This window comes from Ciconia boyciana, chromosome 1 (assembly GCF_034638445.1).
Source record: "Ciconia boyciana chromosome 1, ASM3463844v1, whole genome shotgun sequence".
In the NCBI taxonomy this organism is placed as follows: Eukaryota; Metazoa; Chordata; class Aves; order Ciconiiformes; family Ciconiidae; genus Ciconia; species Ciconia boyciana.
Window position 1 is genome coordinate 83,524,065 of NC_132934.1, and position 26,496 is coordinate 83,550,560.

Here is a 26,496-nt window from a genome sequence, read left to right on the forward strand (position 1 = left end):
AGGCCAAAGTTACAATTCTTCATGCACACAATTCTGGTACTCAGTTTGCAACTGATCATGTCAAGATGACCACTCTGACGAGTAGTGGCTGCAGGAATAGGCACTCTTTCTATAGTAAGAATCTGGTGTTCTGATTACAGTGTCCTGCAGCACCACTTGTTTTCAGGCTCACAAACTGTACCTAAATATTTGCACCGAAGTCCAATGGGAACTGATGGCTCTAAGGTCTTAGCAGGGTATGTAGTTAACCTTTAAGTAACAATCTCAAAGATCAGTACATCTAAAATACCTGCTGAATGATGCTTTACTTAAGCATGTGCTTAAAGCTGAGCCCATCCTAAGTGCTTTGCTGAATTGTGATCTAACCATGTTTCTGGTTGTATTACTCAGTGTCTAGCAGCAACCTCTCTCATTAGAAAGCGAATCCTTTACTAGCTTATAAACCAATAAAATTATGCATCCATGTAAAGAAGGTGTCAAAGCTGAGTTTGCCTGAACTGTGCTTGACAAATGTTTAGAAAGACAAGCCAAAAAAATATTTTCAACCATATTTTGAGAATAATTGGTTTTCTTATTATTGGAAAGTTCTGGTTTTTTATTATGGGAAAATGCATCATGTTCAAGCTGAAGGCTGAGGAATGATTTGACAAGCTTGCATAGAATCCTGTGCAGCAATCAGGGTATTTTGCTCTCATAGAACTTAATACGGATTGGGACAAATTCTACTCTCAGTTATAGCAGGGCACATACACTGGAACCCAGAGCTGAATTTTGCAGACTGGCTCCAGTGGGAAGTTAAAGGCCTGCAGCACCTTGCAAGACCAAGTCCCGTGGTATCTCTGCAAACATGAAGTAGGGTTCAACAAGCAGTCGTGATAATGTTAACAGTTCACTGCCACTGAAAGGTGAAGATTTCACTCCTTCCTGCTTCCTTACTTCCCCGCACCACTGACCTTCCCCATCCCTTCCTCGCACTGGCACTGGCACTTGGCTCTGGCACTCACTTGCTTTCCAACTCACTAATTTGACAGAAAAAGATCTACTTTGTTGTTGTTGCATTCCATTTTCTGCCAGACTAGTGAGCTCAAGCAGCTTCTGGAAGAGAAAGCAGCACTTGCACATGTACTTGCACAAGGACAGAACCAGTTCAGGGTAAGCAACAAAAGGGCACACAATGGGAGGAAGAAAACTGAAAAGGAAGAAGACAAGGCCTTCCCTTTCCATCAGCAATGAGCTTTTAAGATCAGCTCAACACACTCCCCATAGCCCTGATCTGCTTTCACCTACATCAGTTTTACACTGGTGTTACTCCACCAACTGCAATAATTACTGTTATGTAATTCAGATCATTAATATCCAGAAGCCCTGGCCATAAGCAGGGTTCCACTGCTAAAAGAAGGGACTGTATATACACATTGCCCCTGCTCTGAGGAGCTGACAGTCTAATTCAGCACAATGCGCAACTGGAAAAGCAAACTATGGAAGATGAAAGTGGTCAGGAAGGTGGGGTTAGTAATTAGAGGAAGACACAAGCAAAATTTGATCCTGAAAGACTCACTGCATTGTTTGGTACTTATTCAGGTGAGTCACATGGATTTAATCACTGAAAGTAAATCCAACTATTTGCCTGAGCAAAAAGCTTCACTGTAAGTCCATCAATGATGTAGATCTCAGCACGTGCAACAGGCAATTATACCACTTCTTTGTTTCATTTTAGATTCAGTCTCACCAAAGGGATAATTCTGCACTTCACCTGGATGCAAAAACTCTCACAAAAGCAAACAGGAGGTCTGCCTGTGTCTGGAGCGCAGCCGGACTGGGCACTTTGTCTGCCAGTTTTGTTGCAGACTGTTTCTCAGCATACCACATCATCATTCCCCATCTAAATAAACAAGCAAACCAACCAAGAAACCAACATCTAAAATTAATGTGAAACATCCTGTTCTCTATTATCAGATTCAACCTCCTTTCCCCTCACCCCTGGGTTTGGCCTGAGCTCTGTGTGACAGTTCTTTACACCAAACATGAAAAATACTACTTGCTTGGTACTTGCTATGCCTGTTTACAGAATAGAAAGGAAAAACATCATGCATTTGGCCATTATCATTAAACAGCACGGTAAGGGACGGGTAAGCAGAATGTGTCTGGATGAGAGAATGTCAAAACGCTGTTTTGCAAAGCTGATTTAAATTTATCACAGTACATATATCTGAGGTACTTGCATAAATTATAATCCTGATTTAGTATTTACTTAGTTGTATTAGAAAATTTGTTAGAAACAAACCTTGAGTGTTGACCATCAAGACTTCTCTTTCTGCTAGTCTTGCTATGCCACTGTATGTGGTAAAGGCATGAAACATCCTTCAGCAATAAAACAGAAGTTTGAGGGGAAAACAGAGATGTCCTTTGCAAAAAAAATGATAACACAGCGCTTTGACTTAAAGTAAAGAAGCAACTTTGTGTCAGTCTTCACTAGTAAGCTGTACAGTGCTGTCTTATCACGATGAAGATAATGTGTCATTTGTCTTTCAACAACATCTTAACTGTAAAATCCACAGCACTGAAAAGGTTTTGTTTGGAAATAAAAGAAAACGATGTGTTATGATGAAGAGTGATGCTTTCCGTCTGAGTCCAAGGTATAAGCCACGCAATGGTTATTTAAGTAGCACGGCATGCCATGTTAGACTCTTTAAGTGCTGTCCGTTTCCAGACTATGATAATTAAAAACAGTGAACTGTGTACACAAATGGTATGGATACATAAAGGCGACTGATACACAAGCCAAAATAATCTGGAGTGTACAATGAAAATAGTTTTGCAAATATTGCAGTCATATTCTACTTTCTTGTTTTGTCTATCCACTCCCTCATGTTTTTGATCTGTTGTGCACTTGGATCGAAACCACTAACAGCAGACAATAATTTTTTTTCTTTCGGTCTCAAAAATATAACGAAGGTATAAAACTGTAAAACTACAAAAAAAAAAAAAGCTGCACATACATTTTTTTGAGTGGGGACAGTAAGCACAGGACTGAATTATTTAGAAATTCTGAAACAGTAAGGTAATTAATAAAATTATTTATAAAGAAGTATATCTACAATATTTAATAATTTAAGGCTCACAAGAAACTAACATATCAATGACAATAAAAGTTTTCTGCTATAGGGTTAAAAGCACCAAATTCACTTCACATACTAGATAACCAGATCTGTACTGATCACAAGTGGAAAACTCTGAAAGTGCTGATCTGCTAATGTTCCTAGCGTTTTAACAATGTTGTATTTCACAGGAATAAGAAATCCCCTTTCAACCATAAATACAGTTATACAGATACAAAATATATTGGAATAATTTCAGTTTGAAACTACAGTACAAAAACCCTCAACCCCCCTCCCCCCTCAATCCATTCATTCTCCACACACACATCCCCCAACTCTTTAATACTAAACTTGGAGAAACTGAATTGGTTACAAATGACCCATTTAAAACCAACCACCATTTGCTAAAATAAGTTTCTAGGAATTAGATTTTGCACTGTCATAATTTACCAGCTCCTGCATCATGGAGCGCAGCTTATTCTTAGTCTATTTTAAAAATAGGTGACCCTTTGTGTCATGGAAAAAGAACATAAAAACATGTATTCCTGGAGGACTACTCAGGATAGTGATCAATTTATAAAATATAGCCTGATTAAAAAAACTAATTGGTACCAAAAGAATAATTACAGTAGTAAGTTTCTGACACCTGCAAATCCTTCTGCATCTCTGAACTCTCTCTCCTCTCCTTACAGGTCTGTTTCCCTATTGGTGTCCAGACAGAGAGCATAGAGGGATTTTCTGAGATCTACATTACTTTTCGCTTTGATATTGGTTTTCTCTAAGGAGCTGGTGCCATTGTTGAACCCCTCACTGTTTTCCAAGTGCACAACAGATTTGTTCAGAGAGGTTCTACTAGATCTTCTCTTCGCATCTCCCCCTGCTGTGCTGCCCTGAGCACTACTGTGTTCATCTTTGAGGATAGCTTGCTCTTCATGATCAGTCTCTCGGTGGTAGAAGTAATTGAAGTTGGATACAATGACAGGGACAGGCAGGGCGATGGTGAGCACACCTGCGATGGCACACAAGGAACCCACAATCTTGCCCCCCACGGTGACAGGTCGCATATCCCCATAGCCCACAGTGGTCATGGTTACCACTGCCCACCAGAAAGCATCAGGGATGCTGGAGAAATGAGACTCAGGGTCATCGGCCTCAGCAAAGTAGACAGCACTGGAGAAGAGAATCACCCCAATAAAGAGGAAGAAGATGAGGAGGCCCAGCTCCCTCATGCTGGCTTTCAAAGTCTGTCCCAAGATCTGCAGACCCTTGGAGTGCCTGGAGAGCTTGAAGATCCTGAAGACTCTGACCAGGCGAATGACTCTGAGGATGGCCAGGGACATGGCTTGCTGCTGTCCTCCGCCCCCATTACTACTGCCAGCCCCGGGCTGCTGCTGCTCATGGGCCAGCTCGGTGCCCAGGGTGATGAAGTAGGGGATGATGGCCACGATGTCGATGATGTTCATGATGTTGCGGGAGAACTCAGGTTTGCTGGGGCAGGCGAAGAAGCGGACGAGGAGCTCAAAGGTGAACCAGATCACGCAGGTGGTCTCGATGATAAAGAAGGGGTCAGAGAGGCTACTGGGTGACTGCATGGGTGGGGAGTCCCCAGTCGTGCCATTCAAACCTCCACTTTGTGGGGGCAGGGGCACAGGCATCTCCCTCTCATCCCTGAATTCTGGCAGGGTCTCCAGGCAGAAGGTGATGATGGAAATGAGGATGACCAGCACGGAGACGATGGCGATGGCCCGGGCCGAGCCAGAGCTCTCCGGGTACTCAAAGATGAGCCAGACCTGGCGCTGGAACTCGTTGCGGGGCAGGGGCTTCTCCTCCTCTTTGATGAAGCCCTCATCCTCCCGGAAGCGCTCCATGGCCTCCTCACCCAGCTGGTAGAAGCGGATCTCGTCGGCAAAGACGTCGATGGAGACATTGACGGGCCGGCGGAGCTTACCCCCGGACTGGTAGAAGTAGAGGATCCCGTCGAAGCTGGGCCGGTTCCGGTCGAAGAAGTACTCATTGCGGAGCGGGTCGAAGTAGCGCATGCGCTTATCCGGGTCTCCCAGCAGCGTGTTGGGGAACTGGTTGAGGGTGCCCAGCTGGGTCTCGAAGCGCAGCCCCGAGATGTTGATCAGCACCCGCTGGTGGTGCATGACGCCCCGGCTGGCCGCCGCCGTCTCCTCCTCCTCCTCGCCCGCCGCCGCCATGGCCATGCCCCGGCGGTGCCCCCCTTCCTCCGCGGGGCCCATCTCCACCGCCGCACCGGGGCGCGGGGCGCGCGGCGGCGGTTGGGGCGGCGGTTGGGGCGGCGGGGGGGCTCCGCGCGCGGCTGCCTGGCCGTTGGGGCTGCTCGCACTGCCGCTGCGGCGCCTCCCGCCGCCTCCCCGGGGGGCCGGCGGGGGCCGCTCCCGCTCCTCGTCCGCCGGCGGCGGCGGTGGAGGCGGCGGGGCGCCCTCCTTGCCGTCGCTCAGCCGCGGCGCGGCGGCGGCGGAGCCGGCGATATGGAGCAAGTCGCCCCGCCGCCGGGCCCGGGCGCTGCCGCCGCCGCCGCTGGCCGCGGCATCCTCGCCGCCCGCGATGGCCGTGGCGCCGCCGTTCTCCAGAGTCACCAGCGCGATCTCCATGGGCAGCGGCGGCAGGAGGCAGGCGCGTCTGAGGCGGCGGGCATGCTGCGCTCGCCGCCCCGCCGCCGCCGCCGCCGCCGGCCACCTCCGGGCGGCCGCCCTGCCCTGCCCTGCCCTGCCTTGCCCTGCCCTGCCTGCCTCCGCCTCACTGCGCGGCGGCGCGCAGCCGAGCGCGGCCCGGGGGAGCAGCCCGCGGACCCGGATATGAACGAGCGATCATTACATTATGGTCACTTGACGTCAAAAAGGATCCCTTCTCCGCGGCCCCGTGCAGGCAGCGGCAGCCTCCCCCGGGCACCGGGATACCGCATCCCCCCCCGCCCCGCCCCGCCGCGCCCCGCCCCGCGAGGGGCTCCGGACCGGGGCAGGGACAGGCTCCGGGCAGCGGATCTCACCCGTCAGGGCGACGGCCCCCGGCCGGGCAGCCGCTGCGGATGCCCACAGGTGCCGCCGGACCGCCGCGCCGGGGGAGGGGGGGGGCTTCGCGGCGGGGGCCGCTCGGGGACCGCTCTTGAGAAGGGGGAAGCCGGGCACAGGGTGGCGGGGCCGCGGGGGCACCTGTGCCCGGGTGGGGGGTCCGGCGCCGCCCTCCGCCCCGTGGGGCGCGGGAGACACCGCCCGCTCCCCAGCCCGCACGCGGCCGGCCCGCCGCCACGCAGCCCCCGCTGCCCGCCGCCGCAGCAGGGGATTACGGTGCGGCCCCCGCGCGTGGATTACTCGCTAAAGGGATTGCGCGCAGGGAGGGCTCTGGCTGTAAACCCCCACTCACCTATAATGAAAATCATAATCGACGGCTCCGGGGATTCTTGGCGCCTCTTGGCGTGTCCGTGTCCCCCCCGCCCCCCCAGCGTAATGAGAACAAAGGAAGGGATTAGGTATTTTTTTTCACTTTGCTTTGCTCTCCCCCCTCCTCCCCCAGTTTATCTTGGAATTGGTGCAGCTCCAAAAGGTGCTTCCAAAGCCAGCAGACTACAACATTTGTACCAGGCTACCTTCACGTTAGCATTTGCAAACCGGGACCGTACTTTCCCTTTGACGCATTCTTAAACCCACATCCACGGCTGATACATTTCAGTAGATGCAGATTTTATTAGAGAAAATGAATTGAAGCAGCTTTACACAATGACTTCAATTACAGTTCAGTAATACAATCAATGTTAAGATCTTGTTTTCTGTATTCAAACTGTGAGCTCATACATTCTATTCAAGGTCTACAAGGCAATATAGTAAATATGTATACAAATACTGTAGGATTAAATGGTTTATATACCACTTCACTCTTGTGGAGTTTCTGGGTTTCTAAAAAAATCACGTATAGAAAATATTAAATTAAGTGAAAAATCATTTTACATTCCAGTTGGCATCACTGCAGTGACATTTTTACTGAATCCTTGTGGTGGTACTCATAACTCCAGCAAATAGTTTACCTAGATTCACTGGAATTAGTGGGTTTTCACTTAATTTAAAACATTACCTCTGTGTATGAAATATGCCCGAAGATATTAAAAACAGTGCCAAAATAGAAAACCATAATTATATTAAATGATTACTGTAAGTGATGATTTGCCCATGACATGGTCATGTTGTCTAATTTACCTCTGAGAACTGAGCACAGAATCACTGTGCCGGTGAAGTAAAGGACCGCTTTACTCACAGAAATAATTCCTAGAAGCAAAATTACAGATAAGTTTTCTAGAGCAGCCCTTTGAAAATAATGGTCCTTTGATTTACAGGAGCAGTCATTTAACAGAATAATGTACCAAACCTGCAAAATGTAGTATAATACTCTTTGGGACTAGCAAGCTCTGCAATAAATACAGACACACCTGAGCACCCCAACAAATAACAACTGATCTGTTATCAGTGCATGTCAGAGATTATAACCAGAGGAAGGGCTTGCACACTGGAAAATTAGTCTGTTTTTCTGGCTCTTCTAGCTCCACTAATGCAAGATATTCTCCCTCCAAGCCTTGCCTCAGGAATAATCATTTATTTCAAGAGGAAACATCCCCTAGACAAGTTCATATAGCTCTCCCGGAGGCAATGCCAGTCAAAATTAATACCTTGCACCCCAGGAACTGTGGCAGCTGGCTATCACAACAAACACCTTTGGAGGCTGCTCAGTGAGTATGTCCCTGTCACAGGCATCCACAGACGCTCAACTGTGCTTTCATCTGCATATGAATATAACCAGTAACACAACATAAACCATGAGTTTGCGGCACCTGTGCCTGCTCCCTCACCTCTGTACTTTTTTCATTCAGCCTGCTGTTCCTGCATGTGTTCGAACATATACACCCTTCTCCCCATCTGCAAAACCCCCTTCCAGGGACCTCCTCCCACAAGGGTTACGTTTAGCCTTTGCTTGCAACCACCCTGCGTTTATGTGACCTGTCATTGCGTTAGATGAGTCCCCACAGGCTCTGAGAACAAACCCCAGCCCTCTAGAGGGACATATACATGCTAACCATCACAGATCTTCCTCCCCCTCTTTCAAGCAGCCTTCATAAAAAACCCACATCCCTTCTCAACCCTGATCCTACACTTCAGTTCCCACTGCTGGTGACACTTTTTAAATTCTCTCTTGATTAAAACCCAAGTTTCTAGCCCTTCTAAATGTTGTGTTGTAGTGTTCACGTCCTGAATTTGCAGGCAGATGGGATTACGCTAAAGTGCAGAGAAAAAGACAGACTAGCCCACATTCATCTTGCTGAAAGCCTCATGGAAAACCCTATGAAGAAAATGTACAGTATTAATTGATATAGCAGGAAAATACAGGTGCTCTCTATAGTGTTTGAGTAGAATATATCTACTTTCTTTGCAGCTTTAACAATTCTGAGAATCTAGTATCTGTGTATCATACAGGGACAAAGGAAGAGGGGAGAAAGTGGTGAAGAGAAAGTGGGAGGATGATGTTAAAGGGGAAGAAACATCTACTCCAAGCAGGGAATTTTAAAGGGCAATTCTTATTTAGCATCCTTAATTTTTTGAATGTGGTGAAAAGACTGAACACTTTCTTGAAGAGCAGTCCTACCAGCAGAAAGCCAAGGTACTGGAGAGAAAGGATGACATGCAGAATAGTGGGACATACCAAGTGCTGAGATGTGCTACTAATGTTTTAACCAGTCACTCACTGACGAATAATTTATTTGTCCCCATACTTGTGATTTAGCAAAAAGTATTTTCTACCCTGAGCACATGCACACACACAATCAGTCTCATACACTCCAGCACATCCACACCAAAACTTACCATTCTCTCCAGCTCCCACTGCCACTCAGTTCTTCTAATCCAGTTATAATGCCTTTTGCCATCCCCTGTGACGGCGAGGTTGCTTTTTTCCCCCATCTGGTACACACAGCACCATTAGTGGCTTATCCTGCAGCCTCATTTGCAGTTTTCTCCTGAGGCTGGACAGGTGGCTAGTAAATGGGACTCCCCTGGTTAGGCAGCATCAAGGGCCTGCCTAAGTGCGATTCTTTTAAGATTCTCTACTTTACCAGCTAGCGTCTATGAGAGGCTCATACAAGCTTTGCAGAAGAAGAAACACTGTCCAAGCTAGAGATTCTCTTTTACCTAAAGGCAAGTGTGCATCCCCAACACTACCTTGCCAACAATTCCATGTGGAGAAAAGAAGGATCGTATCCTTATGCCCTGTACAGCCATCATGCTGGGGACATGAATAATACATCCCTATGCCCAGATCTGTGTAATCATGTGCACCACATACGAGACTTCTGTAACTGCCCCCCATCTTCTGCGGCATTTTCAGCTTTGCACTGGCCTCCCCCTGCCCTTGGGTACTGGGACAGATGCAACTGGCTGATCCAAGCCATCATGCGCTGGTGAGCAGCACCCAATACATGCCATTACATAGCAGCCAGTGGCAGTGGTGTGGCTGCTGGGAGCTGTCATTCAGTGGGACACTCCCACACAGTGAAATGAATGACCCATCCCGTGTGGGGGTCTCACGTGTTGCGAAATGAGAAATGGAGGTAGTCTGCAGAGGTTGCATTCATCTACCCATACACACACACACACGTACACACAAACTACATGTGCTCCGGTATACCTGACTAAGAACACCTTGGGGACATCCAGTCTTTTCACAAATACTCCCTCTTGGGCCATCCCTATCACTGACAGTGGCTGTGGAGCTTCAGCCTCACCAAAATAAAAATATGATGCTGAGATGTGGAGAGACATACACCAGCCTCTAGAGGCTTAACCTGCCTACAGCCCTCCCCTTTAGTAGTGGTGGGACTAGACATGTCTGTTTCAACACATTTTGCGGGGACAGGGACCCCACGAGTGTGCCTCATGGGATGACATGTGTGACTCCTTTTTTTCTTTGCCATGTGTTGACTAAATAACATTCCCATCATGGCAGATGGTGAGGAAGCCATCTGAAGCCGAGAGGAAACCGAAGGGGTTAAAGGCAAATCTGTAACTCCTCCACTTGGTTAATTCCCCAGCAGCCTGATCCTGTGTTGATATGATTCAGGCCAGAGAGAGAGACTGCCACAGTCCCCAGGGGAGACTCCAGAGAAAAGACTCTTATTTCCTGTTCAGGAGGATTAAGTACAAGGCCATTGACAAATCACAGTAAACATCTGGATGTAAGCATTCCACCTATCAAGGCCGAATCCATGAAGTTATTCATTAATGAATTCAGCAAATTCACACTGTTCTATATATAGAGTCAGCTGATCTTTTTTAATGTTTGGCTTGGAGGTGTTTTACATCTGTATCAACAGATTTTTATTTATTGTACAAAGCAATCTACTGTATCCTGGTTTTGCTTAATTAATTGTTTAGAGTAATTCTTCTGCCTTTTTAAAACAATACGCACTGCCATATTTTCTGATAGTGTAAAAAAAAATCCCATAGTTAAAACCCAGCCATGTTCCTGCATTTTATATTGGTTTTTAATCTTAAGCCCGAGTTCCTCAGGAACTTTTTTTTTATTTTGTATTTCTTTTCTGTATTTTGTTTTGATTAAAATGAGAATCCCTCTCATTTATCTTCAGAGAGAAAGTAAGCATTGAGTAAATGGTCTGGTTAATTCAAAAGTAATTTGATCAGAACATCCATAATTTACATTGACTTGAACAGTAGGAAAGATGCTGAGCACTACCAGATATCAAGCTTATTCATTTAAACAGACTACTTTTACATCATGCTTTACATCTTGTGAATGTAAACTACTCTAAGAACGTATAATGACCCACATTTTGTAAGGGGGAGACTTACACACAACTGTGCCCTTAAAAGTCATCTGTTGAGCTTGAATAACACTCCAGTCTGCTCACACACAAACCAGGCCACGTAGCTGAGTGCATTGTTTTTCGCACAGCTGTGCCATCCTGTTTCCAGTGAAATCTGCAGGCGTTGTCATTGATATTGGTGGAATCAGCATTTGGCCCAGAGGTTTTTATAAATCCAGATGTGACAGGGTATTTTCAATTCACCCTCAAAGCTTTGGGCTCTGCCAGACGGTATGAATCATCCAAACTTCCAATTTATAATTTCCAGCCCTTTTGACTTACAGTGCATTATTGTGGAGTAATCTTTAACTCTAGGGACTTGATCTTAAAGGGGAAATCACATTCTGTGCCTTTATTCGCTTTTTAGTTCCAGGAGCCCACATACCTCTACTCTCAGGTTTTATCTCTTGTCACAATAGGATGCCCCAAGTGGACAGTACCAACTGTGATAACCCAATTTAAAACAAGAATGAAGACAAGTGAGTGCAACCTGAAGGAGCAAAGAATCAAGACCTGCAGAGCCACTCAGCTATACCTATGCAATTTTATCTTCACTGCTAGTGCAAATACTCTCACAAGTGAATTTTGTTTGCATTGATGCTTTTGTAATGGCTGTACTCCATACCAATATCTATTTCTGTATGCAAAGCATGGGGTTTCTGTGCAAACTTGATCCCTCCTTATCACCCAGCTGAAAATGCTTCATTTTCATCCTATGGCCATTGAAGTCACACTGACAGAAAGCTCTTACCATTTCAAAAGTGCAAGATCAGGCTATTCACTCAGGCTGTGAGGAAGAGGGACAGGACTAGATAGATCAAAGGTTGCATGTCTAGGACAAATAGTTACAGTGGCCTGTGATTTAGGTGATCCGTCACTTGCTACACGTTGTCAGGTGGCAAATTCATACTTTTGTATTTTGTTACCAGCTATGTGGCCAGTCACAGTCCAGAATCCATTGCAGTAAGCTCTGTCATACACAGACACAAATTAAGCTGCACAGGCTGCTTAAAAAAAGCTAAATGACATGTTTACAAATTTATCTATTTTAAAAAGGAGTGGATTTGCAAAAACATTGAGTAATCTCATCCAAATTTCCTGCTTGTTTCTAATTTTTAAGTGATCATGAATTATGAATTAATCAAGGAAAATCAAAATATTTGATGCTTACTCTGGTATGAAATTGTTAGTAAAGCCCTTGAAATTAGTAACTACAATCTGAAAAAGCTTATGTGAGGGGAAACTGAGGTTGAGACCTACTCATGATCCCCTCACATATAGGAAAAAGAGCTAAATTAATTACATTTCTTTGTAAGCAGCTGCAGGAAGGTATGCTCTACCATGAAACTAGGGGGCCAAATGTACTGATGGTTTAAGCAGAATAGGGCCATAAGTGACACACTGAGTGGATAGGAGTAATGAAACAGCTTTGCTTGCACTAAGTCTTCAATGCTGGAGAGGCCTCTGGGGAAACTCTCAACATGAATACAGTATGTTAGATACACAGCAGATATTTTTCCTGCCTTACCAAGCAAAGGGAAGAATGGAGGACCCACCCAGAGGTTTATTATTTAAAGCTCTAACAAAAGTAGTATTCTAGTATGCAAAAGCAGTACAATTTATATAGTAAGTAGCACGGAGAAATATTTGGCAGGAAGAAAACCAGCTAGCACATAGATGTAAAATCAGCCCTGCTTTGCTTTTCATACTCACCAGTGAAAATCAGAAGAAAGACTACTCAAAATCAATGGAATGACATTTATAATGTATCATTGTGGTAATGTAAACAAATCCTTTGTGTATGTGTGTGAAGGGGAGGAGGGCAAGGAATGGAAGAATACTGTTTTATCTTATACATGTGCATGTAGTAGCTAAACGAAAGGTTTGGCATCTGAACACAGACCAGTCATGAATAAGTTGTGTTTATTTTGCATAGCCACTAAACTCCAAGCTGGTGTAGAGCATACAATTTTTTTGTGTACACCCATTTGCTAGGTTCAGACTAGCATCTAATCCTCTGGACATTCCCAGAGGAGTTAGACTTCTTTACATTTGAGGTGAATTTGGCTTGGCAATGGCAATGCACCATGTTACGAATTCTAATCCTCTCCTTCAAGAGCTTTGTGTTTCAACTGTGAAAAAGTCTCTACTCCATAATACTTGTTTTAATCAACAAAGCAGAATGCAATAAATAAATACCACTTTGTAGTTTAAAATCTGAATTTAGGATTTTCAAAGCACTACCAGATCAAAACTTCAACAGTATTTAACTGTCTGCAGATGAATATAAGTGCCAAATTCCAGTTGTAATCGATTTAGGAACAAAAAAGGAGATAATAAGTGATGTGATAAAGTCAATTGAGCTATGCAGCTTTGCACTAGCCAATGAATTGACTTTATACATTTTGTATTAATACTCCTACAAATTGGTGGTGGAGATGGTTGCTTATGGTGGTGTAAAACTTTTTATCTTTGATGAGAAGCAAAATTTTAAAATGATTATGACAACAATAATAATAATAAAATCAACAACAACAAATTGGAGGAAAAAAGTTATTAATAGGGAACCCCAATCTATTCTTTCTGTTAAAAAATATGGCGTCTATAAGGAGCGATGCCAAGTAGGCTTCATGCATTAAAAGTTCTCTATGGTTATGAGAGCAACCAAAGGCAAATAAGCATTCCAGAAAATGGTGCATGATGATTCTTACTGCATTAGTTTCTTACTTAGGATGAAAGTGCTAATAATGCCTTCTTTAGCTTCAGAACAGTGAAGGAATAGAGGCACCTCTCCAGTTGGACAACGTAATGTCCAATTTCCTTCATGCTTATGCTAATATAAAGTTAAACTATCCGGGCCATATAGCTGTAATTCACCCCAGTCCTAGTGGGAGCTTCCTTAATAGGAAAGGCTGGGATGCAGTGTACAGGTGAGTGCATCCTGCAGTCCCAGTGAGTTCCTGGCTGCTGCTGTTACCTGAACACTGCTTTCAAGGCTGGAGGCACCTGACCCTGCCTGATCTAGAATGGTAAGCTGAGATAGTCTTATGAATGCGAAGAAACCCTCTATAGCCTAAGAAATGAGCCAAGGAGTCATGGTTGCATGCTAGACCTTGGAAACTGAGCTAACAGATGGAAGGGAAGGAGGAGATGATCTGGTGCTAATTTCACAAAGGCTGCTATGTTGATGACTACTTGGCTTGGCTTTGCATCAGTTTCAATTAACTGTGCTTCTCAATACCTTAATCTCCAAGTTTATGTCATTCCTTTTTTCTTCCTAACTTGAAATATTTGAATGCAACCGTGAGTCTGCACACATGAGCCTCACATGCACTCCCCAAATAGATTTTCTTCATGCAATCATGTTAGAAGCAGCAGAGAACGTGCAAGTTCATCAGACTGTGCTCACTCTCCTCTTTCATCTTCTTTAAGTTAGCTTCTCCTGCTTTCCCCTAGTGTAGGTCTGATAGTAGAAGTGTAGGAAGAGAGCAATGAGGCTGAGAACGTAGAGGAAGACTGCAGTGTTGAAGCCATCAGGGAATGAGCATTCTGTGAAGAGGTTGTAGGAAGAATGAGCAGCAATGGCTACAAACTGGCACTGGAAGAAGGGGAAAAAAGAAGCAGCCAGATTAGGGATCCTACATGAGACATACACCCACTGACCGTTTGGTCCACCATAAAGAGTATCACAATATATTAGTAGTGTCCTCAACCCAGAGTACCACCTGTTTGCCTCTCCTGACACCCCTGAAAAACTTGTTTTTCAAGCCCAACAGTGTTTTCCCAACGTGAAAGGGTATCATGTGTCCACCAAACATTGAGGCTTGCCCACTGCTGCAGGGAGCAGGTTTGGAATCCAGCTTCTCCCACCTAGGAGCAGACCACTGCCTTTGTGCCACTTCTCTGCCACTGGCCAGTAACTGAGATCTTGGAATATGGAAACTAAAGGTGGAAGACTCCTTCTCTTCCCCAGTGGTAATCAGATTATTATACCCATAACAATTTTTATTTATATTTTAGCTTACAGAGAAGAACTACAGATACTACTTTTACTCATTTAAACATGAATCCTTTTTTTTTTATATTTTCATAGAATCATAGAATAGTTTGGGTTGGAAGAGACCTTTAAAGGTCATCTAGTCTAACCTCCTCTGCAATGAGCAGGGACATCTTCAACTAGATCAGGTTGCTCAGAGCCCTGTCCAACCTGACCTTGAATGTTTCCAGGGATGGGGCATCTACCACCTCTCTGGGCAACCTGTTTTGGTGTTTCACCACCCTCATTGTAAAAAATTTCTTCCTTCTATCTATCTAGTCTAAATCTACCCTCTTTTAGTTAAAACCATTACCCCTTGTCCTATCACAACAGGCCCTACTAAAAAGTTTATCCCCATCTTTCTTATAGGCCCCCTTTAAGTATTGAAAGGCTGCAATAAGGTCTCCCCAAAGGCTTCTCTTCTCCAGGCTGAACAACCCCAATGCTCTCAGCCTTTCTTCATAGGAGAGGTGTTCCATCCCTCTGATCATTTTTGTGGCCCTTCTCTGGACCTGCTCCAACAGGTCCATGTCTTTCCTGAGCTGAGGACTCTAGAGCTGGACGCAGTACTTACTTAAATAAGTCACCTCTGTCAATATCCTGAAGCAATGAGTTCTACCTACTGAAAGTATGTTAAATAAAAACTGATTTCCGGTGCTATATTTTGCATTACAAATATCTTTTCATTTCATGCAATGCTTTCTTGTTCTGCTTTCACCATTCAGGGTAAATAAGAATTCTGGACCAGCCTTCAGTGCACCACTATTTTACATCTACCCTAGCTCGTCCTTTTCTTCTTTGGTAACTGCATACATTTTGTTTGCATAACCTCTCTTTGTGTGGAATTAACTCTCCCACATGCTTAACTATAATCATTGTCCTTGTCTGGAACATTGTTTTTATGCTGTATCTTTGAAAAACCATAGGCTTGTCAGGATTTGTCACCTCTTCAGAGATGAGGGAAAGAAAATCCAAAGGGATTCCCTATAGAATGAGTAAAACTCACATATTTTTCTTTAACTCGCCTCTGTTTGCCTGCAGTTAGACATACTCTTCCTTTTTGAAGAAACAGAATGAAGGTTGCCCAGTCTCCTGCCCTACCAAGAATCCAAAGTATTCCTGAGTTACCACTCACACCTCTCAAAATCAAGCTGTGTTTTGAGGGCTCCAGAGGGTAAAAGGCTATTATATACAACAGAAAAGGGAGAAGTCTAATTTTAATTTTTCTCTCTTCTTCCCATTACAAAGATGGAGGTTTATTAGTTGATATGGTCACTGAAGGCCTCTTGCTAGTTTTCTGAGTACCATTCAGAGCAGGTCACCAATCAGTTCACCTCTCATAGTGGTACACTAGGACACCTAAGGACATGGTGACTTCCATAGGCAGCAAACAGAAAGACTTGAGCCAGTGGGGGGACAGAGACAGACAGCAGGGGCCACCACACTGACACAAGGAAGTGCAGAGATGAACACATGGAACTAATTACCAGCTGCATGATGGTTAGGTAACGCTTCCACCATAGGTAACGGTGCATCTGTGGTCCCAGGCTGGCCAGGGCATAATAGCCGTACATGAAGATGTGTACAAAGGAGTTTAGCATCCCAATAAAGAATGCTGAGGAGTAAAGAAGTCAGGATGAACAAGACACACAAACCATTCAAGACTAACCCTGTAATAAGCTCACAGCAACTATGATGATGCTTTCAAAATACATCATATCACCCCTATGCATGAACCTTCAATCCAGACTCCGCCTAGGAGGCATGTCATATTCTCCCTTCTTCTTTCAGCATATATCCATCCCATATCTAGTGTTCAGAGACAGAGAAGAGCTTCAAAGGCAGAGGAGAGAATTCTTGATCTTCTGACCTAAGCGTTTCATACCATTCTGGTGTCAAGGCCATGTAGCCAAAATGGCTTCCCAAAAAATAATACCCCAGCATCTTGTATAGGGCCTACCTATAGTGGTCTAGTACTCTGTGTCAGCTTCAGATGCTTTTCTTTGGTCGAGCAAAAAGGAGAGGCAGTCTGGATACAGACCAGAAAGGGAGTGAGGACTAGGCTGGACCCAGTCAGATCAGGAGGGCCACAACCTGGGCTGCTGCACCAGGCCCAGCTGAATGGGGACAGAGGGAGCACGGGTCTGGGTGGAGATATAAATAGACCTTGTATAGGATGTTATTGTTTCTGTTTGGACAAGGAACGACTGGCACATTCTTGTTCTGGATGAGGCAGTGAATATAGCAGTCTAAATAGCCCGAAGAGCTGAGCAGATGGTATCAACTGAAACGCACACATTTTTCACACCTTTGGAAACAGGTGAGCTTCCTGCACTGTTTATGCTATCTCCACAGCACAAGAAAAAATGAAACACAAGGTGTCTACAGAAGCATACCTTGTCCTCCAGGCACGTATTTGACCCCTGACCACCAGTTGAACAGCATAGTGCCATGATGGTATACATGCAGAAAAGTCACCTGTTCTTGTTTCTTGCGCAGAATAAAGAAAACCTGAAAGAAGGCAGACCAAGGAAAAACCTAAGTTGATGTGTTTAGACAGGAGATTTTACACTAAAAGCAGTAAGAATAATTACAATTCTGAATCTCCAAAACCATTTCCTCTGCTGTGGATGAAAACTGGTGGAATTCAACACATCCGATAGATCTTATATTATTTGGAATGGGGAAGAACTGGAGGGTAGAATTTCTTCCACAGAGCCCCAACTATTTTTAACTTTGGATTCAGGTCCCAAGGTCCAAAGAGGACACATCTGAGTCTCTGACTGAGATTTGCAGCTGCTTGGGTCTGGTCCTTTTCAGGACATAGGTTAGATGTTTACTGGTACTGGAGAAGGATCCACAGAAAAAGTGCTGTGTTCAATGCCCAAACCCTTCTGGAATTTGCATTAGTAAAGAGAATGATTTTGGCAGATGAATATGTGTCAGGTCACTGTACTTCAGCGTGCACATGCACACACACATACACAAAAAGTGAATCTGCTTTTCAGGGACTCAGGACTGTCAAAAAACCACTTTTGTTGCTGATGAAAACAGAGAGAAAATTGGTCAATGCACTGGAAATAGGCCTAGGAGAACTCCACATGCTGATTCACTTTTCATACAGTGTGTTGTCAACTTATTCCCCAAAGAACACTAGACTGTGAAGTCTTAGACAGGATAGGATAGGATACAGCTTTCTCCTCCCAACAAAGCAGAGAGATGGGTTTCCCTTGTTAGTACAGTCAACTATTTAAAATATAGGAGGAGACCTGAAGACAAGCTATAAAATGGTACTGTCTTCAGGTGAACTTTCAACTTCACATGGGACACAAACCTTTAACCCACAACTTTGGGATAATCTGTGGCAGCAAAAATACCAGGACACATATTTGCACATTTACAGTTTCTTTACTGCCCAACTAACCATTATTATTCAGCCAGACAGGCAATGGCAGATCCTGTCTGGCAGCCTTAATCAAGTGGTAGCTAAGATTTTGGGGGACCATCTGGAAATAGCCATGGTTAAAGCTTCTCCCCTAGCACTGTGGTTAGGAGGGAATGTCTGCCTGCAGGAAGGATGCTGGGGAGTGAACGCGTGCAGCCACTGGGACAGAGATGGGCAAACTGGACAGCAGTGATTCTTTTATTCTGGAAAGGAGCTTCTAAGGAAGCCTAGCAGCATGATATCCAGTGGTGGGGCTGGACTCTTGCAGGCCAAACACTGTCAAAAACCAGCACACTGAAGCTGAGCCCTCTTTAACAGTATCAGCCTTATTCCCACAAACAGGCAGAGCAGAACACATGAAAACAGCATTTACTGAAAAGCATCAACCAAATCAATACAGGATCAACCGAGGACATTAGCTTTTGGCACCCTGCCCCATTCTAACACGGGAGTGATTTATTTACAGCACCAGTCCCACTATGGAGCCGAGCTGAGCCCTCCTTACCGTATCAAGCAGCTCGATGACTTTGGAGAAGAAGAACCACCAACACACGCTTGCCATCTGCTGGGCAGCACAAGGAAACGCTGTTAGACCTCAAAGCAAAATCACTGCGCAGTCTCACTGCCTGAGATTTTCAGCTATGCACTATGTGAACGCTGCCCACCTGGGATCGACAGGAAAGGGGAAAAACTAAGGGGCTCTTTTATGGCATTCAGGGTTGCTTTGGCTGGTTAGATGATTGGTTTGCTAAGTTGTTTGCTCTTTGACGAGGCGAGGGTGAGCTGCTCAGTAACTGTTTCTAGCCTGATAGCAATATCTGAAAAACTGAAAAGCCAACATCCATGCTTGCATCTGTTCCAAGCATGGTTATCTGGAAGCAAAGCATAGTAGTTCTGAATTAAAACAGAAAAAAACTCATGCAGCGTTTTGGAAAGCTGAAGCTGGTGGACCTAACCCCCCCTGTGATGACCAGACAAGGAATAGTTTTAGCCAAATCCCTCTGCTAAAAGAAATGTTGAGTAAGATTTATGTCATGAAAGTTGAGGCTATAAAAATTAGTTTTCTCGTTGATAGTGATCACCCAGAATCCTTATATGGTCAATGGAAAGAGTCACGTACATTTCAGGGGTAATTTGCAGTATCTATACTAGCTATGAGTATCTATACTGATGGTAGGATCACCCTCTCTCTAGTGATCAAAGAGGGAATTTAGATGGCTATGTTGACTGAGATGATTAATTTATAGAGAACTAAAGCAAAGTGCAACTGTTGAAGCAGACAATTTAGTGAAACAGATTTACAAGCAACAAACTGGAGTAAAAGCCACCTTAGGCATGCAAATTGCTATTTATGAGCAAACCAATCTGCATACCAATGGGAGGAGCAGGGCCTAAGGCAAGCTGTGTATAGAACTGTACCCTCATTCCTAGTTCACTTTGGCTGTAATCCACTGGCTGGCACAGGTAGCTGTAGTTGTCCAAGATTGAAGTTACCAGAAACTGAAACAAAAGAAAAGCAATAGAGATCTATTTTCTGTTCAATGCCATCTGTTCCAAAAAGATGTACATATTAATGCTAAGGTAATAGGATCTCGATCTAGTACTCACTGACAGAAAATCCATGTAATTTATACAGCTGAGCAAATAGTAAAAACCTAAAACAAAGTACTTCACATCCTTGTTGGAATCTGAAAAAGAAAATTCGGTCTGGGCTTATTTGTAACTCTTCATGTAATCACTGGAGTGCAAAAATGCTTCAGCAGGAATAGTGAATTCTAGGCTTCAGAATCTCTCTGAAAATACACTATTTTCCTTTGCAAAGATCCCATGCTGTTTTGTTTTGACTTGTTGCATTTGCCTGTTAATTGGAAAGCCAAAAACTGGACCAAGTAACCAGTATAACTGAACAACTAAGCACATACAAGCAATTTTCATACCTGTCCTCAGATCGAGTAGTATTTGCTCAAAAAAATTGCTATTTGCTTTAACTAAATGTAACAATTGTGTTATAAACTAAAAGGGCAAATTTGTTGACATCAAAATGCTTTTCAAACCTATTAGGCCATGTTCCTTTGCAGAGTTTTCAGTGGCCTACATAAACTAGGGAAAGGCTTGTAGAAAGGCTTAAGCAGAAAACAATGTCATCAGTACACTTGGCAGCAGGAAGCTGCATTGTGCTTGGCACTCTTGGAGAGGACTGCATAAGTCTGGAAAAGCAGTTCTCATTCTCAGAGATGGGTCCCCCCAGACCCGAGATGAAATGAGGAGGTTCCACATCCTCTGTACGCTCTGTGTGTACCGGGGAAATCTCAACTTTCAACTCGTTCATTCAGGAACCTTTCAATGTTAATTTTATGAATGAGAGGAAGATTGAGAAATGGGAGGAAATGAGGTATGCTTTGGAAATAATGCTTTCAACAGGGCAATGCTGCTCCTCTTGTGGCAAAACGTAGACATGTCCAAGTTGGCTCCCACTGCCTTCATTAGAGTCCGTCAGCAAAAGCTGTTGAAATGGCTCTGGCTTTCAAACACTTCCCGGATGCTTACCCAGGAGGGGCCAATTGTGTCTCCTCACCTCATAAAACATGTAGCTTGATAATGTCATCATGGAGAGATTGTAGACAATGAGCAGGCCTCGCAGCTTCAGCAGTTTCCGCTTACGCATGTAGAAGGGTCCCAGTGCCACGACAAAGAGGTAGAAGGCAAAGAGAAGTGTGACTGGAAGTGGAGAGTGGACCAGGGGCCACGGGTCTGTCCTTGGATCTGAAAAGCAAAACACACAACCAAAGCTGGTACATTGCATACAGTGTATGGCAGATATACTTAATTACTTCCCTTCAGCATGCTCTCTGTGGCATGCTCTCTGGCAAAAAGAAAACGGGTATCTCATGTGTCTGTACAAAGCAGTACCACAGTCCTTCTCCTACCCTGGAGCTCCATGTGTCAGACTCTGCTAAAAGACTTTAGCACAGTGTTCGGGTTCGGACCTTAGTTCCTAGAAGACAGCTCTGCTGAGCACGATCCTTCTGCAGCACAGTAGTGAACAGACCTTTCCTGTCATGAGCTGAACTCCTCATCACAGGCTGCAAGACTGTCCCACACACTGGTGAAAGAAGTAGTTCAAGACACATGCAGCAGGGATGCACAGAACAAACCAAACAGTTCCTAGCTCTTCAGGAGTGTAAATCTTTACAGCTAAATAATAAAATCGTTTCAATCACTGGTGCTATTTCCTTCCTGCCCCACAATGCGTAGGACATCTGAAGTGCTCCACCCCTTCATTTTTATATCTACTTATAGAGTGGACACTCTTAAAAGCATGCCATTTCACTGGAAAATGACAAAACACTTCTCCCTGCTAAAACTGCTCTTCAGTCCTACAGCAAAGCGAAGCTCAATAGATTTTCTGTCATGCCACCTCCTCCTAGTCCTACCTCATCTCTGACCCACAGAAATGCAGGATACATTATATCCGCAAAAAACATCCCAGTTCCCATTCATGCTTTCCTCTCGTATTCCCAGTGTGGTCACTGCTCTGCTAAACTCCGTCAGCATCTCTCTTTGCTTCCTGACCTGCCAGTCCCAAACCCCAGACTCCTCTAACTATTCTAGCTCCAGGATCCTTGCAGAAGTCCTCTATTGAATTTTAGTCCTTGGCTCAGGGTACTTTTTTCAAAATGCCACCCCTGCCCATATGACTCTGTTAATCCCCATCCCTTCTAAACCTCCCAATTCTTTACTATTCCTGTTATGGGCTGTGTCAAGAGCTCTTTGATATTCCACTTCCTGATTTAACAGTCCATCAGAAGTCCTGAATCCCAATTTAGACTCTCTTCTGAAATTCAAGTCCTGAAACATTTACAGCCTGAGCACTATGTCCCATGTCCTTCCCCTATCAGAGCCACCACGCAGGCCTGCCATTCCACCTTCATGCCATCTTGTGGCTTTTCCTTACATTTAACTCCAGGGAACCAACAGAGCCCTGTGGGACCAAACTGGACCTGCAGAACCTCTAGCTATTGAAGATCTGAAGTTTCCTAGCTGAAAAATGTCAAATCTCAAACACTGAGAAATGCTTTCTGTCAATATTTCATTTGATAATAGGTTTTACTGGCATCACAAGGAGTTTAAACCTCAAAGTATTAACTCTTTGGTCTACTAAGCTGTCCCATGACAGATGAATATGCATTTTAAAAAATTCACTTTAACATTCCAGACTTCACAGGCAATCCTGAACACATATTGCTCATCGTCCTGTCAGAGCCCATTGTACATTCAACAGAAAGCTGCTGAGAGTTCCCTACTATGGGCAGGCGAAATCCCCCATCCCTTCATTCTTTAGTGTGATCCAGCTGGAGTATCCCTGAGTTATATTTCAAGACTTAAGGGAAGTTCATGATCATGGAGAAGGAAAAGTGAAAATCTGCCTAGCGAAAAAAATGTGGGCTCATATGAGGATCATGTTCCTTCAAGGTTTGTTCTTCATGATCATGCTATTTATGTGGAAATTCCTATTTAAGACAGCATCTCTACCTACCTCCACTTTCAAGGAGCCAGTTGTAGAATTCCTGAGTTTTCTCCCAAGTTGAAGCCATCACAAGTTCTGGAAAGAAATTCAAATAAGCATCCCCAGGATCAGGTTAACCCCATTTATCCTAGCCTTGACTGAGTCCTGAATACGGATGCTCCTTAGACAAAGGCTCAGGACCACAGCTAATGAAAATAAAATAGTTTTCTCTCTGCAGAAATTGAAATTTTGGACCAGGATTAAAGTCATGTTTAAAAAAGGAAGGAAGAGACCCCCTCTGTAATGATTAGCTATTTAAATTCTATTTCCAGAATTTGATATTTTGTTGAAGTTTCACCTCTAGAAATACACTGAGTAGCTGCTTGTGAAATACCAGAGCCAGGAGCTCTGTGTACCATGTTGGGAAATCAATCACGTGGTATTTTTTCTAAAGCAGTGTAGGCACAACATTCATGCAAGGACACACACCAGGTGGCATGACTGCATTCTTCTGCAGGCATTCTTGGAGATTCACAATGCTAGCAGGCAGTTTGGGATTAATTCAGTACCCCTGCAACTCCAGACATGTTAACTGAGTTATGTTGGTTATTTGGCTTTCTGAGGCCCAGTTTATACATTAAGTTTGTTTTGCTTTATCTTGTATATGTTCTATAATATAGTATATTAAAGTAGAATACTCATATATATACGATGCTCCTCCTCTTCCCTTCTTTCCTTTAGTAAGGAGACTTTTCAGTGGCATTTGGAAGTTCACCTAGAAAACACTTTACTGCAGTTACTTTCAAGAGCTTGTGTTATCTGCTCTAGCTCTCTCCATTAGCAAATACACAGGGCTAGCTTCCTCCCAGTTCCATCTCCTCCTGGTATTGAGAAAAGCTCGTTTTCTTCTTTGACTTCTCACAGACTGCTGAGTATGAGAATCCACACCTCCTTTGGACCTGTCCCCTACTCTTCTGTGCCCGCTGGGTCCCTGCAGCAAGAACAGTAGCTTGTGTAGCAGTAGCTTCCATTATGTGGAAAGGCAGGGAAAACTGTAGCCTAATATAAGGCCTCTTGTACTGGTATAAATGTGTTTTAAGGACCCTTATGAACATAAACAGTTTCTTAATACCCAGACCACATAGTTCTGCTGGAACTACAAATGCATAGAGCATGCCTGGCACTGTTTACCAGTTATACTTTTGACTTTGCACACCAGGACAAAACCTGTTAAAATTAACAAGGCTTTGCTGTATCCCACTAGTGTACAGACTTACTCTGGTGAACGTAACAAGCAACAAAACGTGGCTATACCTACACATCCCTGTCTGCAGACCTCACAGCCTGACATGCAACTGCACACACAGCACAATTTCAGTGACAGAACCATCCTTGCACATATTTCTTTCCTGCAGTTAATCATTGCAGTCAAACCCCTTTTTGGTGTGTTTCTCTGACACATACCCTAAGACCCTCAGCACAAGCACATCTCATACACATCTGTGCTGGTTTTGGCTGGGGTAGAGTTAATTTTCTTCATAGCAGCTAGTATGGGGCTATGTTTTGGGTTTGTGCTGGAAACAGTGTTGATAACACAGGGATGTTTTACTTATCGCTGAGCAGTGCTTACACAGAGTCAAGGCCTTTTCTGCTTCTCACACCACCCCACCAGCGAGTAGGCTGGGGGTGCACAAGAAGCTGGGAGGGGACACAGCCGGGACAGCTGACCCCAGCTGACCAAAGGGATATCTCATACCGTATGATGTCATGCTCAGCGTATAAAGCTGGGGAAGAAGGAGGAAGGGGGGATGTTCGGAGTGATGGCATTTGTCTTCCTAAATAACCATTCCACGTGATGGAGCCCTGCTTTCCTGGAGATGGCTGAACACCTGCCTGACGATGGGAAGTAGTGAATGAATTCCTTGTTTTGCTTTGCTTGTATGCATAGCTTTTGCTTTACCTATTAAACTGTCTTTATCTCAACCCACGAGTTTTCTCACCTTTACCCTTCCGATTCTGTCCCCCATCCCACCGGGGGGCAGTGAGTGAGCAGCTGTGTGGTGCTTAGTTGTCAGCTGGCATTAAACCACGACAGCATCCTGACACAGAGACACACGCCCTTGTAATCTGGGCAGAATCTGCCAGCAGAGAGATTAGTTAGTGATTATCAGCTGGCTCAGAGTCAATCCAGCAGGGATTTCATATGGTTACATGCCCTTAGACAATCCATACGCATTCCAGCTCACTCCACTCCACTTCCTTTGCTTCCCCCAAACCCTCAGCCTGAAATGAATAGGAAAACCCAGGAAGCAGGAGCAGACTTACCCCAGCAGTGCACAGCTGGCTTCGTGTCTCCCTTTCTTCAGGGGTGTCCTCAGTATACAGCCACTGCTCTTCTCACTTCGGGTGCATGCAGCAGGCAGCAAAAAGAGAAGCTCCAAGAGCATTAAGCAGATGCAGTGCTCAGCTTTCTTCTCTGCAAGTGAGGTGAGTACCTCGTCTGCTGGGTCTCACACAGATGTGGTGGATCTTTACACCTCTTAATCGTGGTTCAGGGTCTCCCGGTCGTACCCACCGTAAAACCACCGTGAGCTGCAGGCACCATGGTGTTGTCTTGTAACTTTGCCAGAGCGGAGATTACATCACATACCCCTCCCCCTCCCTCTCTTGCCTCTCCTCACATGATTTATCAGATTAGGGGACTGGAAAGAGGAGGAAAATGAATGCAGAAGAGGACTGGGATTCCACAGGAGTGAACCACTGACCTTTAGTGTCATGCTTGGGAGCCTGGCCAAGTGGGAACCAGGCCAGCATTTCTTCTGCAGGTTTCTTCAGGACATGTCATGACAGTTTTTCAAACAGTAAAAGCTGAGGAATCATGCCTGGACAAGACCCTGGAAAACACTCTGTTTGGAGCACTCCTTCAGCCCATCACAAGGGACTCTCAATGAGCCTTTTGTGCACTCAAAATAAGTCTAAACCACAAAATGAGGGAGTGGAGAATGGTGGGAACACCCACCCATTCACTCACTCAGGGAAGGCAGAGCAAACTCAGCTGGAGTCACCCCCTCATATCCAGCCTCAGTCCCTGGGGAGTCACTTTTACTGTTTTTAAAGATATATGAAAAAATTTTGAGGAGTTTGACAGTGATACCAAGCCTCCCCCTCCGTGATTTCCAGCAACCGTATCAAGGAAAAATACAGAGAGCCTTAGTCGGCAGTGGCTCAAGTCAGTAATTGCAGTGCGTCTGGTTTGGTCCCATGTGGAGGTACCAATGCAGAACTAACACCCTGGCCCCATCCCACCAAGAAACAATGCAAAGGCATGTGGTGGGGTTCTGCTTGGTCACCTGAGTTGTACCTGCACCTGGGGTGTAGATATGCCCTCTTATTTTCCCAGTGGGCACAGTTTATTAGCAGAGCTCTGAAAAAAGAGTAATATCATACCTTGTACCACTGCGTTGTGTCTGTCACCAGATACATCTCAAGCACTTCTGAAGGGCAAAACACCAAAGATTAACTTTT

General features: G+C 44.7%; 2 protein-coding genes across 5 annotated transcripts; both read right to left on the reverse strand.

The window, feature by feature from the left end:
• Positions 1-3,524: 3,524 nt before the first annotated feature.
• LOC140646474 (potassium voltage-gated channel subfamily A member 1-like) lies at positions 3,525-5,716 on the reverse strand. Its single transcript, XM_072850472.1, has one exon. The coding sequence runs from the start codon at positions 5,714-5,716 to the stop codon at positions 3,785-3,787; it is 1,932 nt and encodes a 643-aa protein (XP_072706573.1). The 3' UTR covers positions 3,525-3,784.
• Positions 5,717-6,907: 1,191 nt separating this feature from the next.
• LOC140658773 (very long chain fatty acid elongase 4-like) lies at positions 6,908-25,876 on the reverse strand. Of its 4 annotated transcripts, XM_072877559.1 has the most exons (10): positions 25,737-25,876; positions 25,297-25,563; positions 23,670-23,746; positions 23,002-23,067; positions 21,040-21,227; positions 19,884-19,964; positions 18,970-19,029; positions 17,416-17,530; positions 16,507-16,634; positions 6,908-14,581 (listed from the first exon to the last, which is right to left on the reverse strand). In XM_072877559.1, exons 3-10 carry the CDS (start codon positions 23,671-23,673, stop codon positions 14,411-14,413), a joined length of 813 nt encoding a protein of 270 aa, XP_072733660.1. In that variant the 5' UTR covers positions 23,674-23,746; positions 25,297-25,563; positions 25,737-25,876; the 3' UTR covers positions 6,908-14,410. The 4 variants fall into 4 exon arrangements, with proteins under 4 accessions (XP_072733660.1, XP_072733652.1, XP_072733670.1 ...); XM_072877551.1 differs by lacking the exon at positions 25,737-25,876 and having other exon boundaries at positions 25,297-25,651; XM_072877569.1 differs by lacking the exon at positions 25,737-25,876 and having other exon boundaries at positions 18,970-19,026; positions 25,297-25,649.
• Positions 25,877-26,496: the final 620 nt, after the last annotated feature.